This window comes from Sinocyclocheilus anshuiensis, unplaced genomic scaffold (genome assembly GCF_001515605.1).
Source record: "Sinocyclocheilus anshuiensis isolate Anshui unplaced genomic scaffold, SAMN03320099.WGS_v1.1 scaffold1517, whole genome shotgun sequence".
NCBI lineage: Eukaryota > Metazoa > Chordata > Actinopteri > Cypriniformes > Cyprinidae > Sinocyclocheilus > Sinocyclocheilus anshuiensis.
Genome location: NW_015540950.1, coordinates 258,421 through 274,891, shown reverse-complemented (window position 1 = coordinate 274,891; position 16,471 = coordinate 258,421). Strand labels below are relative to the sequence as shown.

Below are 16,471 nucleotides of genomic sequence, written 5' to 3'. Positions count from 1 at the left end.
ACTCTGTCTCTGGCTCTGCCTCTGTCTCTGACACCTGTCTCTCTCTCTCTCTCTGACTCTGTCTCTGACTCTGACTCTGTCTCTGACTCTGTCTCTGACTCTGTCTCTGTCTCTGTCTCTCTGTCTCTGACTCTCTCTGACTCTGTCTCTGACTCTGTCTCTCTGTCTCTGACTCTGTCTCTCTGTCTCTGACTCTGTCTCTGTCTCTGTCTCTCTCTCTGACTCTGTCTCTGACTCTGACTCTGTCTCTGACTCTGTCTCTGTCTCTGACTCTGACTCTGTGTCTGACTCTGTCTCTGTCTCTGACTCTCTCTCTGTCTCTGACTCTGTCTCTGTCCCTGACTCTGTTGACTCGGACTCTGACTCTGTCTCTGTCCCTGACTCTGTCCCTGTCCCTGTCTCTATCTCTGACTCTGTCTCTGTCTCTGACTGTCTCTGTCTCTGACTCTATCTCTGTCCCTGACTCTGTTGACTCGGACTCTGTCCCTGTCTCTGACTCTGTCTCTGACTCTGTCCCTGTCTCTGACTCTGTCTCTGACTCTGACTCTGGACTGTGATGGAGATGAGAGGACAGCAGCAGTCTGATGTTTGTGTTCTGTTGTATTCAGACTGCAGCCCAATGTTGACACGAGGCAGAAGCAGCTGGCGGCCTGGTGTTCTCTCGTTCTGTCCTTCTGTAGACAGAGCAAGCTCTTCACGCTGGACGTGCTGGAGGCGCAGGAGAGCGCTGTGTTCAACAACAACAGAATACACAGTATCCTTAGTTTCATGCTCTCTGTCTGAGGACAGGACACGCTGTGGCTGAATCAATAATTTTTGTCATGCATGTATTTCTCATAACTTGTGCTGCTCAGGAAAACTTTCTGTTGAAGCCATACAAGTAGTTTTTGAGGAACTGAGGAAAAAAGGTGGGCTGACGCATGCATTGACAAGCAGAGACCGTTTCCCAGTGTGAAGATGGATGTTAGAATTATTTTGATCTTTGCTTTGGCACAGGAAACCTGGAATGGTTGGATAAGAATAAATCCCGATGTCTTATAATGTGGAGGAGGCCAGAGGAGTGGGGCAAACTCATTCATCAGTGGGTGAGAATATACAAAAGTCTCTTATGCTTACTAAAACTGCGTTTGTTTGATGAAAAAGATGAATATTGATGAATATTATTACATTTCATAAATTAAAAAATTTTCTGTGTGAATATGTGTTAAACTGTAATGCATTTCTGTGATGCGCAGCTGTATTTTCAGCATCATTACTCCAGTCTTCAGTGTCACATGATCTTCAGAAATCATTCTAATATGCTGATTTGCTGCTCGAGAAACATTTCTGATTATTATCAATGTTGAAACAGTTGTGCTGCACAATATTTTTGTGGAAACCGTGATGGGGTTTATTATGGTTTAAAATAGAAAGGTCAGAACAGCATTTATTTGAAACAGAAATCTTCTGTTACATTGTAATTAACTTTACTGTGACTTTTGATCAATTTAATGCAGCCTCGGTGAACAAGTATTAATTTCTTTTAAAAAATAAATAAATAGAAAATCTTACTGGTGCCAAACATTTGAACATATTTACGTACAGACATACCATGAAAAATCATAATTTAAAATAGTGTTGTGTTCAATGTGTTATTTTAAATACACTGTCTTTTCTTATATTGTTAAATGCAGGTTTCCAAAAATGGCATGGTCAACTTAGTGTTTACTCTTTATGAACTCTCTAATGGAGATGACACAGAAAAGGAAGGTATTAAATATTTCATGTTTCCATGCTACATTGCACTGTATCAGCAAAATGGTAATGCGTCTCTGCAGAACTATAACTTTACTGTGAAAGCAACAGTTCGATAAACTCACCTTGGCTTCAGGTCATACAGGATGAGAAGGAGTCAGTGTCTCAGCAACGGATGCTCTGCAGTGAATGGGTGCCGTCAGAATGAGAGTCCAAACAGCTGATAAAAACATCACAATAATCCACAAGTAATCCACAGCACTCCAGTCCATCAGTTAACATCTGGAGAAGACAAAAGCTGAAACAAATCCAGCATTAAGACGCTTTTAACTCAAATATGAGAGACAACAGGAGATGGACTTTTTATTGGATTATTGTGATGTTTTTATCAGCTGTTTGGACTCTCATTCTGACGGCACCCATTCACTGCAGAGCATCCATTGCTGAGACACTGATGCAGTGCTACATTTCTCCAAACCTGACGAAGAAACAAACTCCTCCTGATCTCAGATGACCCGAGTGTGAGCACAGTACTCCTGTGTTGATCTCTGATGAAGTGTATAACAGGCCTGTATCTTTCAGAGTTTCATGGCCTGGAGGACTGGATGTTGCTGCGTTCACTGCAGGCGCTGCAGGCTGATGGGAAGGCAGAAATTATCTCTATGGATGATGGAAAAGGTGTCAAGTTCTTTTGAATCAGGCTTTCTGAAGTCAGACTTTGGGGAGTGTTGGGTTTCTATCAGCCCAGCACCGTCTCAGTTTTCTCCACTTGGGATCTTTTACTTACACTCCGCTACGAAATCAAGTGGTTATTTGGCACACATGAGCCCGAACTAAATTAAAAGGTCGGTCTTGTTGGAACAAGCTTAAATCGGTGGTTTTACACCTGACATTTGAGCCGAATAAATTCGTTCCTAACCATTAAGCGAACAAAGTGACCAAAACTAAGGAATATCAGTATCTTAATGCAGACCCAGACTAAATGTGTTTTTGTGTACATATGTTTTCATTCCACTCCTTTTATTGCTGTAAATCCCGAAGGACTCTCGTTCTGCTTGAATATTAGTTCTGTGTAGAACCACAAAGCTAAAAACGGTCTTCTGATCTCAGACACGCTTCGTGTTCTCGAGTAAACTTCTGCGGAATTCATATCAACATTTTGCTGAAATCTGGTAGCATTCACTCCTTCCCCGGCTGTCACTGTTCTTCTCACCTTTTATACCGATGTAATACTGTACAAATAAACGAGGGAGACGTTTTCAGTTCTCTCAACACTCGCTTTGTGTTTGTTTTGACTGAAGAGCGCATGTGCTATATGTTTGATTTTCATATACAAGTCTCGTGCTCGGCAGCATCTGCTTTATGCTTCTAATGGAAGAGTTGACATACTGTAACGCAAACATTATTATTATTATACTGTTGCTTATGGTTTGGGGTTTTCAACGTAGTCTCTCAGATGTCTACAGAAATGTTTAAATGACTAAGATCCAATAACCATGCATTTTAGAGTAATGCTTTTGTGCACTCAATGCGGAGTCACTTTTGCTCTCTAGACTGTTCTAAGGGTTCTGTGGAGTAATCCTCTGTATTTCCATTTATGTGGATGTGTGTAGAGTTAGTCTGAAGGGGGCAGTACAGTCAAATCTTTCCTCGTCCTCTTCTCCTCCTCCAGACTATCAGTGCTTTCCCATCAAACCTGGTCACCCGGGCTTATGCCAGGCTTTCTGCAATTTCAAAAACCATAATCCAAATCCAAAATAAGTTTTTATTTACATAATATAAGTGTGTGTCTGTACTGTGTATATGTATTATGTATATATAAATGCACACAGTATACATTTTGAAAATATTTACATATATTTATATTCATATAATTTATATTATATATAAATATATTTAATATATAAACGTAACATTTTTCTTAAATATATATAGAGTACATGCGTGGGTGTGTAATTATTTATACATAATAAATATACACAGCACACGCATATTATGTAAACAAAAACTTTTATTTTGGATGCGATTAATCATTTGACAGCACTAATATATTTATATGATATACACAAAGAATAGATAGATAGATAGAAATTAGATGATTAGCTTTTCATGAAGTCATGATAAAAATGTAATATATTTTATTTCTTTATAATTTAATATATGATATTTTCTGTGTAGGTTTTTCATATGTAGTTTCTAGTTTTTTTATATAGAAAATATTTTCTGACGTGAATATGGTACAAAAAAAAAAATCCTAATCAAAAGCAAACTAAAAGTAATCAGAATACAGTACCTAAAATGCGTAATCTAATAGACTCCATCACTAACAGCAGTTTTCATCATGCAGTATTTTATAAGTAATCTTCCCAGCGCAGGTTTTATCTGTAGCTGAGCTGCTGAGTTCTCACAACTGATCCAGCCTTTTCCTTTCTCCTCATGTTTTGTCTTGATCTCTCTCTCCTTCTGTCTATTTTGGTCCTCGCTGATGTTCCTGCGATATTGGTGTGCTGGACTAGGTACAAGCTTCTTCAGTTCTGCCCTTGTTTCGTAACCGGCTGGGCTCTGCAGGAGAGATGAAGGCAGCCACAGAATGACGAGCAGCTTCTGATTCATCGAGCGTCAAGATGCTGTTCGTCACAAGCAAAGCTCACTCTGACAGACTCGAGCTGGAGAAGGAGTTTGATTAGCTGTGATAACACTGACAGACGCCTTAACTCTTAAACTCCCAGCTTTCTGTGTTCTCACTGTTCTACGGCAGGGGGCGCTATTACACATCTGAAAGATTACTGAATCTCTGGATCAAAGCATGGCGAAGAAGAAACAAGCGATTATATAAAATAACAAATCATCAAACTTTAATCATTATATAAATCAAAATTGCCTAACATTACAGAATGAAATGGTGAGTGTTGATGGTTATATTTTGATAATTATTCCGGACATAGTTAAAACTAGTCTCAAGCTTTTTCTCTAGCTTTTTGTTCAAAATGTTGCAATGTTTTTTTTTTGTTGAAAATTGCCCACATTCAAGTGTTGATAAAAATAAGAATGCATGAAGCTAGAATACAGCTTTTTTTTTTATGCAGGCACTGGCGAGAAGCGCTGGCAGGGAAAGAGTTAAAATGATGAATGAATATTTATATTATTAGCAGTTCGCCAATATTTAATTCTAATCATAGCACTTAAAATATGAGAAAATTATTTATAATTCATAACAAAATTATTTAACCAGAAATAAAAAATTTAAAACTTTTAAAATAAATCCTTTATAACCTTAAAATAATAATATACCGTTATTCTTACGTATTAAAGTTCAACACACAACTTATTCTTTGTGCTGCAGACCTCAAATCTGTGGCTTGTTGTCCGGAAGTGTACATTTTAATCTCAATATTAACATTTAAGAAAGATTGTGCAATTAAGTTGAGAAAGAACACTGTGTGATGTTACTTTTTCAAGCAGCCAGACGTTTGTTTCGACTGGTGAGCAATAAAATTAGCTAAAAAAAACTCCTCTAGACTTCCCCGAGAGGTACATGTGAGAATGCAATTATCATAACTTCCATTGAGCGCTTTACATAACGCTCACCTCATTTGATTTAAGATTATTGAAATTGAGAACAACAATTTCTAGATCTAGCAGAAGAGGCCAGAGAAGACGTTGAGTGCGAGACAGAGGTGAGGTGTGTCATCTGGGGGCGTCTTTAATGAGAGAACTTACGCAAGTAACCCAGAGAAACACTCGGCCTGCTGCATGGAGTAATCTTTCATCTGGGAAATGTATAAGCGAAGATGCAGAAATTAAGCTTTAGAATACAGAGTGGGAGAAAGCAGTGAGTTTGATAAGCGAGCTGAATGTTTTGTCGTCCAAGTCGACAAGGCCTTGAAATGATGTAGAGCGTTATTGTAGCGCGCTCATGATTGTTGTCCTTGTCGTCTTGAATCATTGCTTTCAGATTACTGCCATAACTGTGTATTAATATGCCGTATTCCTGCTGTGATGTTTAGGGTTGCAGTGAAGATGTTTGTGGCTCATCTGTGTGATTCTCTGATCGCACATCCTCAACAGCAGCTCGCAGATCAGTCCAGGTCTTTGCTAGAACATTTTGTACAGTAGCAGCTGCTTTGTTTGTACCTTTATTGTGACAGAGAAGCTGTTTGGTGTCAGATTGATGGAGTCTGAAGTGTAGCAGAACATATAATGACTGTCAGTGCTTGTCTTTCCGTATAACTCCAAATTGAGAATTTCAGATCGGCGGCCTTTGCATTAATGAAATTTTACATTTAATGCCAATTTTTGCAGCAAAACATAAGAAATTGCATTACCTATTCTGAGTAATTATGCTTATCGGATCTGTCAAACCAATGATCAGCAATTTTTACATACAGTGTTTAATCCTAGTGCATTTAACATATACTGTGTTAAAAGATCATTTTCATTTTAAAGGGGTGGTTGACTTTTTTTTTCTAGGCTTGATTGTGTTTATGGGGTGCAGTCTAACATGTGTTAATGCTACATAAACAAAAAAAAAAGTATTATTTTTGACATAATTTACCTTTATCCTACACCGCTCTGTCCCTTCTCCTATAAACGCTCCGATGATTTCCTGCTTTTATGAAGCCCCTCCCTCAGAAATACGCGATGGGCTCTGATTGGTCAGCTGGCCCACTGTGTTGTGATTGGCTAAACCGCCAGTGCAGTCCAGAAACGCCACACTGAAACTTTTTCAAGACTCTCTCTGATTGCTTTGGAAAATTTGTTACCATTAGCAATGAATCATTATTCAAATGTAGCGTTAGAACCGTGAATCTATTTGCATATCAATAAAACGCGTTGGTATTTGAATGTGCATGTGGTTAATGAGAGCGCCGCCGGTCTAGGGCGAGAAGCGATGGTCTTCGGTTATATGGTTCTGTGAGAATATCCACTCAATCTTACCCCTGGATTGTTTGATTCAGTCGGCTTAGTGGTAGCACATTAAGAAGCTTTGAAACTCTCTAACCTTTCCAAACATTCATTACTGTTCACAGCGGCAGCCGGCCGGTCCTGGCCTCAGTCCTGCTGTGCTTTCAAATTAATTAAACTCAATATGGCACTGTCACTGATCCAACCGATGCATCGCAGCAGAATACTGTAGACCCTGCTGCACACACAGATATATTACTCTCAGTTTAGTTTAGCCTCAAGCGTATTCTTATCGCAGGTCAAATGAAATTCTTAGACTTGACTTTTGCTTACACCATGTCTGAACCACAACATGCCATTCGACAAAAGTTGTTTTTCAGTTTTCGTCCCTACCAGCCTTAGCAAGCGATAAGAAGAAGGGTGTTTTGGCGATCGTTTGGTTTGTGTTCTGGTTAGTGCACAGTGTAGCCCCGCCCACTGTAAAACCTCATTGGTCCAAAGCCAAATATGCAAATAGTTTCGAATCATCACATCTATCTATAGTTCTGTCTGCCTTTCAGTCATTTTATCTGCTGTTCTGTCTGTTGTTTTATCTATCTATCCATCCATCTATCCATCCATCCATCCCGTTCTATATTCTTCTATAGTTTGTGATGCTTTTAAAGCCAAATATGCAAATAGTTTCGAATCATCACATCTATCTATAGTTCTGTCTGCCTTTCAGTCATTTTATCTGCTGTTCTGTCTGTTGTTTTATCTATCTATCTATCCATCCATCTATCCATCCATCCATCCCGATCTATATTCTTCTATAGTTTGTGATGCTTTTTTAGCTGCTCTCAATATGCTGATATTCAGTAATATAAAAAAAGATGGTACTATTGCAATTAAATATTTGATTATAGGAAGTAGAGTATATGCTTCAGTGTTTCCCCAAATGTACTAAAATGTGTGTGCTAGAACCACGTTTAATGTGTGAAGACCTGTGAATACTAATGAGACCAGGTGGTTTAAGCAGGGATGGTAGTGCTGCTGGATGATTTGGGTTCTGCAGCTTGCTTTACCTGCCTGGCCTCTTGTTCTTCGTGACAGGTGTCTCCAGTCCCTCCGGCTTAAGGGACTGAAGGATTTGGTTTGATTCTCTATTCCAAATCAGCTGTGACACTTAAATTGATGCGGGTGTTTCAGAGGGAACGACTCTGCTTCATGAACAGGAAAAGAGCCAAATGAGATCTGACAAAGTGAGAAAGGAAAGAGAACTAGTGTGTGTTCGCTTGTTTAGTTAAACATAAGACATGCCAGATGACTAAAGGGGTGAACCCAGTGTTTAAAGGGGTCATGCTTTTCCACGAAATCAACTTATATGGTTTCTTCAGTCTCACACAACAAGCCTTTTGACTATCTGCATACGCTCTGGTCTGCGTAGCAGCGAATCTTTTATATTACTTGCGATCAAGTGAAATGGTGTTTTTCTCGTGTCTCCTGTAATGTATGGCAGCAGACGTCTGTCCAGTGTCTGTGTGGGAGTTTGTGTTTTTGCGCACCTGAGAAAAGCTTGGCTTTGACTAAACGAATCCAGGCCTCCTGTCTGCTTCACAGCCGCAGACCTCTGGCAGCGTGTGAAGGGGTAGCATTTGTTCTACTCTGTCTCATTTATTAGAAGACTATTTTAAGCCCAGATGAGTCAAATTTCTTTCCTTTTATACCTCGGAGGCTAAACTAAATACATTTGACAGGCTTTTGTTATCATACTTCTATAAACTGTGATGTGGTGTCTAATGCACTTATGTAGTCTTATCAGCTGAACACAATTCTATTAGTACACTTCTACACTGCCAGTCTTGCTAGTCTTTTTAAATCTGTTCAATGCATCCATGCACTTTTCTAACTATCATTCTGTTTATGCAGCTATCCATCTGTCATTATATTTATGGTTCCATCCATCCATCCGTCCATTGTTCTGTTGTTCTGTTTATCCTTCCATCCATCTAAGCTTCAGATCTCTGTTTGAACTGCACGTTATATTCTGCACAACTCCTTGTATAACCTTCAAACTTCAAATCTGTTTTGAAACTGTCGAAGTTTCAAACAGCACATGGGTTATGCAAGCTTCAAAATAACCTTCCGTTGGTTTTAAACTGTCTAGCAAGGCTTTGTAAATCCGAAATCTTGACAAACTTTCTTTTTGAAGTTATGAAACTGAAGTAATAGTGCCTTTGTTATGGTTGTGGCCGAACACTGCATTAGCTAGCCATTAGCACAGGAGAGCTCTGCAGTGATTTGAGCAGAACCTGCCGTTCACTGAGCTCAACTGGCTGTGGCTTCAGCTCATACTGCACAAATGCATAGCTTGGGTTGACTGTGAGTTGTTTTGTTATGTGCAAAATAACACATTGCTTATCTGATAAATCATCGACTAGAGTTCAGTTAGAAATGAGCTACTGCATTTGCAGAACCCTAGAGCATAAAGAGCTTGTGTTTTGGTCATAAATACACCACTCGCCTTCTCCAAATGCATTTTTAAGAGAGACACAAGGGCTCTAATTGGGCTTGCGTTTAATACGCTTTATTTATGATGCATTACATGGCTGTGGCGTCTAAAAGCATGCTCCAGCACTTCAACTGCTCTTCAGATCCACACACAACATCATTTGGGTCTCATTAATTCTGTCTTTTGACTTTTTGTAACATCTAATGCAATTAACTGATTACATTATGAGTCTTTATGAACAGAAATGTATTCATAAAATTCACTAATGGCTCATTTTCTTTTAAAATGAACCCGTTTAATTGCATTTCTGACGTGTGTTTGGGTATTTATTTATAGCTTTATTCAATACCTTTATTCAGCCGTTTTTTTTCTCTTTTTTTTCGGTCATGTGGTCAATTATGTCTACAAAAACAAACAAACAAACAAGCATAAACTCTTTAAGAAGTGCTGGTGTGAGCAGTATTGTAAGTGTAGACTTGTGTTTATTTTGTAAAGAACATGCCTTTTATCAAATGTTTTTTCTTCCAATGTAACCAAACTAATTGCAGAGACAGTCTGATGGTGGTGCCTTTATTTCATTTTCAGAGGTTTTCTCTGTGCCAAGGGTGACATTTGTGAAGTATGTACTTGCACAAGACTCCCACTAATAAGCTTCTGTCACTGGTTGGTCTAACAGTTAGTCCTGCCTCAGACTCACACCATTTGGTTGAGACAGTTTTGCTATTTTGGGCTGCTTGAGATGTTTAATGTCACTTTCTTTATTTTTTTGGACATGTAATGAAGTGTACAGATGATTTGGGCCACTGTTAATAGCACTGCACTGGTGTTCCTTAAAACATTCTAGTTAGGGTTTGTTTTAAACTCCAATCTAACCTCTTTTATAGATGAATATAAGCTATCTATATTGAAAATGTTATGTTTTTTTAAAGAAATGTATATATGCAAATCTCCAGTCTTCCCCTTCAATGCATCAGTTTGCTTAATTTCGGTTGTTCTTGCAACAAAAGAAAGCCAAAAATAAATAAATATATATGAATGAATAAAAAGGAAAGTGAACTTGAGAAGATGAGAAATTAAATTAATTTCTTTTTGTGAAATAAATGTTAAGTAAAAATAAAAACGTAATGTTATTTTGCTTCAGCTATTTGCCAAGGCAACATTTCTCATTTTCATTTATTTTAAATTAAAATGAATAAAATTATTTAAAATTATATAATTTATTTAAATTATTATAAGTTAGCAACTTCAACTTAAAGTAATGAAACAACAAGAACAAAACAAAAAACTAATATAAATGACAAAAACTCAAAATATTAAAACCTTACTAAAATTTAAAATATTAATAAAAACTATAATAATTCATACAAATGGTTTTTACAGCCCTGCACTGATGTTCCTCAAAAATTCTGGTTTAAACTTCAATTTAAAACATACTCCATTCAAACCTCTTTTACAGATAATATCCTCTATCTATTTTGGGCTTTGTAAATCTTATGATTTTAAGACATTCATGTTTGCTCTCCATTGACAGATTATTAAGCATTCAGATGAGTGTTTGCCCTTCTAATTTGCATCTATTTGCATACTGAATTGTGACTGTTCTTGCATATATTTAACATTTATAGCTGTCTGTACACTACGTGGTGAAGAACACTCAGCATTCAGAGCTCTTTTAGCTCTTTCTAAACTGTCTAAGGTGGAGCAGCATCACATCATCCATCTCTTAACCTCTGCGTGAGCTGCTTTCTAGTGTTCAGAGAAGAAGGTATGGATCAGTATTTGTGCAGCTCTCTGGTCCAATTCAGACAGAGACTCAGTGTCTCTGAGCGAGGAGTGTGTGTATGTGAGTGTGTGTGTGTGAGTGAGTGAGTGTCTGTGTGTACAGTATGTCTATGAGAAAAGCATAACTCTGTGGGTTCCTTACAGTGACACAGATCTGTGTGAGTGTGTGCGTCAGAGACTGACTGACACACACACACACACACACACACTCGCTCGCACAGTCTTCAGTATCACATGATCCTTCAGAAATCATTCTAATATGCTGATTTGCTGCTCAATGCCCAAATCACCCCAGCAGCATGTGATCCCATTCACACAAAAATAAAATTTGCCGAAAAATGTGCTCACCCTCAGAGTTGAAACGCTGCTTGATCTGTGCAGATTTCTCTCCTGATTCACACCAGAACACTTTTTCACTGGAGGACATACAGCACATTTAAGAGCTTTAAAATACATAAATCAAACATAACACAATTTTACTTGTACGATCTGTAATTTGGTAAAATGAGGAAAAAGTGCCTGAGCACTCGAATCACCGTATTAATGCATACTTCTGCAGAAAGCTTCTTTTTCTGTATATGTGCTTCCATAAATGTGAATGTGTGAGAGAGAGGATGACGAATGTGAATGTAGATATATGTGCTCTTGTCTCAACAGATGTCTGTGTTATCACTGATGATTCATTCAAGTGCATCTGTTCACTTTAAAGTGAGTGTGTTCAATAACACTTTCTGCTGTTGTGCGTGTACATACTGTACGTACATATACAGCCCTGACACATGGGTCATATGGACAGGATACATTCAGTCATTTCAGCCAAGCTGTTTTAGATCAAAGTTCATGAGTTATCGTGTGTTGAATTGACAGCCTTGAGTATTTAGTATGAGATTTTCTGTTCCGAAGGATAAATACATCAGAATCAAAGAAATATTTTTTTTCTTCACCAATAGCACAATAAATTTGTCAGAAAGTATTAGTAAAAATATTTAAAATGTTACATTTTTGTTTAAATCCAAAAAAAAGATGTATCTGATTTTTAGAAATATATTAAACAGCAAAACCTTATATAATTTTAATGATAATGTTTCTTGAGCAGCAAATCAGTATATTATACTGATTTCTGAAGATCATGTGACACTGAAGACTGGAGTAATGATGCTGAAAATACAGCTGCGCATCACAGAAATACATTACAGTTTAACGGATATTCGAATATTTTAAATTGTAAATTTAAATAATATTTCACAATGTTACTGTTTTTAGTTTTTTTTTTATTAAATAAATGCAGCCTTATTGAGCAGAAGAAACTTCTTTTAAAATATATATATAAAAAAAATCTATATCAAGAAAACACGTAACACAAATTCTTATTGTAATTAAACTTTCACTCAAAATGTTGTCATGCTGATATAATATATACAGAATTTGAATTGAATCTGTTAAAAAAAGAATGCAAAAAAGCAATTTTAATAGTGGCTGCCGACAATTTGTCTGAATTGTTATAAATGAAACTGAATTAATCTGATTAATAAAAAAAAGTCATACCTCTTTTTAATCATTTTGAAGCAAAGCATGTGGATATGCAAATGACAGCATCACTGATTGGTGCAGACCGCAGGACACCTGCTGCATATTTAAATCGAAAAGCTTTGTGATAACAAAACCTGAAAGCTTGAAACACTAAAAACAGACAGTTCATCATCATCATCATCTTCCTCTGCAGTACAGCTGACTTTACCGTTCTGACTGGAGCCAGATGAGGGTTTGATCTACAGATGAAGCGGTTTGATGAATGAGTAGGTTGTTGGTTAGCACATATGAAAATGAAGAGCATTACTCTCACCAGGTCATTTTATTCACCGGCCTGTTTACACTCCGGGACAATTCAGTTTCTCTGGTGTAGAAATGTGTATTTACATAATCTTTATTGCATAATGCCAGAGAGAATATTGCAGTGTAAAACTGTTATAGTTGATGCTGATGGCCAGTGGAAGGAACTGCTATTGTTCCTGCATTATTTGGCTGAGATACAACTATTTGAAAATCTGGAATCTGAGGGTGCAAAAAAATGGCACTTATGACTGGTTTTGTGGTCCAGGGTGATATATATATATATATATATATGTATATATTTATACACGCATCGGAAATAACATAAAGTATATGTAAATAAATGATATGTTTAAAAATATAAACACTGTAAACATATATTTTAGTTCCCCTCTTTCCACAAGAACTAAATTTAATGGTATTCAGAACAGGGATGAAAAACATAATTAAAAAACAAACACAAATCACACCAGGGTTACTTTCATATCATTTATCTACTATTCTAGTTTTTTTGTTACGTTATTTTATTTTTTTTTTACTTTTGGATTTTCTGTTCATTTCACTTTAAGTTAAAGTTGTAGTAATTTTCTTGTATTTTTTGTTTTTTAATGCCTGTACGGTCTTATTATTCGTTTGATTTATTATTAGTAGTTTCTATGCAGGAGGAACTACACAGCTCTCTGGAAAACTCTGCTCAAGTGCACTGAGGAAAAACCTGTTTTAAACGCAAAGTGTGCTCACACCAAATGTCGATTTGATTTAGTTTATAGATGTTAATTGATAAATAAAGTCTATATATGACATTATTTTTGAAAGCATCCTCACTTTACAGCATTTTTACACAAATGCCTTTTCAGCTTTGCAGGAAGTTTCTTCAAGTGTCCTGGAGATGTTGCCACAGTTAAATTTAGTCTTTTCTGATTCTTCATGTAGTCGCAGATGTTCCGAGAAAGAGCCAAGCCCCAAACCCAGATCGGCCTGAGCTCTGAGCGTCTGTGTGGATCAGATAACCGCTGTGAAGTCACTCCTGAAACGCAGAAATCTCCCAGATAGTCTGGGCCCGTTGAGTCGAGGTGATTGTGTTAATGCCGTTATGCTCGATGGATCAGTCCTGTTTATACTGCTGTGATAATTCTTGTCTTATTTCATCAGCGTAATTAAAGGAAATTTATGTCTTAATTTCACCCTCTCACCTCCCCTGCTCGCTTCTTAATGGAAAATTGATTGTTGTGACAGTAAATTCCTGTTTGATGTGCTGTAACAAGACAGCAATTTCCTTAAGAAGACGAGAGGCAAGCAATAACCAACGCACACATAATGGCTGAGGCTAATTTAGCAATGGTTAATCGAAAGTCTTCAGTAGAGATATGTTGCTGCGTTTCTGTGCAGCATTCAGACGTCCCTCTGCGGTTGATTAGCTAAAGCTGACATGTGTCATTTCTGCATCACAAATGCAAAAATATCAATTTTAAATGGTTTTCTGAAGACTTCCATACTTTCACTCCATTGGCTCAAGCCGTATTTTGAAAAAATGCCTGTGTGTTTTTTGTCCGTGCAGTGAAAGTCAATGGCATCCATTGTTGTTTTGGACCCCACTGACTGTAATTTTATGTACAAAAACATTCTTCATGTTTGTGTTAAATGAACCTGCTCCAGAGTAGATATAATATAATATAATAACTCCAACAAAAGTTTTCTAAAACAGAGCCGTTTATGATCGTGTCCAGTCGTCAGCGATTAAATCCAGATACCTCCATAATCAATATACAAATAAAGCGCCCTGGATGTTAAAAAGCAAACAGCAATGTTTTTATAGAGACACAGTGTTTGCACGACTCAGCAAATACATTACTTATAATTGTCTCTGAATATTAACCAGGGGTACGAGAAAGTAATTAAAAACTGTAGGAAATTACGCCCCTAAAAGTTCATTTTCTATTAGGTCTATATAATGTTACGGGTCAATTTGACATGCACCGATTTTTGGGTTGTTGGAAATACTGGATAACCTATGATGTTTTTCTAGATGTGTTGTGACTTCTTCTCATTTAGGGTTATGAACATGCCTGTGAAGTGTGATTATGATGCTTACAGCTCAGTTTGACCTGCATATTTCATGGTTAAAAATGTTTTTGACGCATCTCACAGTTTTTTAATTTATGTATTGAAGCAATGTATTTTTATCAGTTCATGCATGTGAATTTTTCTGCAAATCAAATCCATGATCTTGGCATTGCGACTGCAATGCTCTACTGTTTGAGCTACAGAAAAACACACAGAAAAGTACATTTCCACATTTAAAATACAATTCAATGCAATTCACCAATTTTATATATTTTTTTTCATATCATATGGTATACAATCCATATACTGGTATTTATCACAATGTGCATCAATGGGGAAGGAAATGCTTTCCACATGTTTGTTAGACCCTGAGAATGAATGTAAACATAACTTCACAATAAAACACAAAATTAACCGTGTTAAATTGCACCCAGAATTTGAGCCTACTCTAACGGCTGGGCTGGGATAAAAGACTGGACTCTGGGACACAGGGTTGGTGTTGTTGTTATAGTCAGGCCGGCACTGGCCTACATCACACATGTATGCAGCGGTACAGTGCTTAACCTCAGGCAGCTAATATTCACATATCGATTAGGCAGTGCTCTGATGAACGCCGTGTTGAATTTCACTTCTCTTTGCATCTCATTTCATCATTTTAATTGATGAACCTTCACGTGTAATTCCTGTAACACTTTAAAATTCAAAGACGATTCAAAACTGAGTAATTTCATGCCGGCCAACTTGGTGTTTTTGTTGCTTGGCTAATATTTGCATTGCTCGTCTGAGATCCTCTCTTTGATGCTTTTGCTTTGTTCTGCACAGATCAAGATCTATAAAGAGGTGTGTTCTGCAGAGATGAACTTAGTGCTCATTGACGTGCTGTACACAGTGTTGGGCGTAACGCATTACAAGTAACGCGAGTTACGTAATCAGATTACTTTTTTCAAGTAACTAGTAAAGTAACGCATTACTTTTTAATTTACAAGAGAATATCTGAGTTACTTTTTCAAATAAGTAACGCAAGTTACTTTTTTTTCTAATTTATTGATTGACAGCTCTGGTGTCGCCATGGTGACAGAAATCAGAAGATGTTACTGTAGTTCTAAAATAAATATGAATATGCATTAATTAATCTCACTCACAAAAAACAAAAAAAAAACAGATTCAGTATTCCTCAAAATGAATAAAAATAATGCAACTCAGAATATGACGCAAACCTGCAATAATTAAATGTTAAACAACACAAATATGCTTTATGTATTTAATCCCATTCTATTTGCTTCTGACCTTCGATGATCCAGTTCAACCGTACTAATAAGCACAAATTACTCTAGACGAACATCTGTGTGTCTTTGTTTATTGCTGAAGTGTGTTGAAATGTCTTCTTCTGCATTCTACTGTACGGACGTAAATTTACTTTCCCTTCAGCCTGAGGCTTATTCATTTCACTTTTGGTGTGAAAAGGCTTTTATATTTGCCAAAAATAGAACTTTTTTATTTTAAAAACAAACAAGCAAGCCCTGTCCAGATATAAAAAGTAACGCAAAAGTAACGTAACGCATTACTTCCCATAAAAAGTAACTAAGTAACGTAATTAGTTACTTTTTTATGGAGTAACGCAATATTGTAATGCATTACTTTTAAAAGTAACTTTCCCCAACACTG

At 37.0% G+C, this 16,471-nt stretch overlaps 1 protein-coding gene across 1 annotated transcript in view; it reads left to right on the top strand.

The window, feature by feature from the left end:
- The window catches only part of LOC107689941 (vacuolar protein-sorting-associated protein 25-like), a 4,879-nt gene extending 1,872 nt beyond the window's left edge, over positions 1-3,007 (top strand). The window contains exons 2-6 of the mRNA XM_016488127.1: positions 609-754; positions 855-908; positions 997-1,085; positions 1,674-1,749; positions 2,317-3,007. Coding sequence (XP_016343613.1) covers positions 609-754; positions 855-908; positions 997-1,085; positions 1,674-1,749; positions 2,317-2,429 — 478 coding nt within the window. The 3' untranslated portion in view covers positions 2,430-3,007. The remainder of the gene's footprint in view (positions 1-608; positions 755-854; positions 909-996; positions 1,086-1,673; positions 1,750-2,316) is intronic.
- Positions 3,008-16,471: the final 13,464 nt, after the last annotated feature.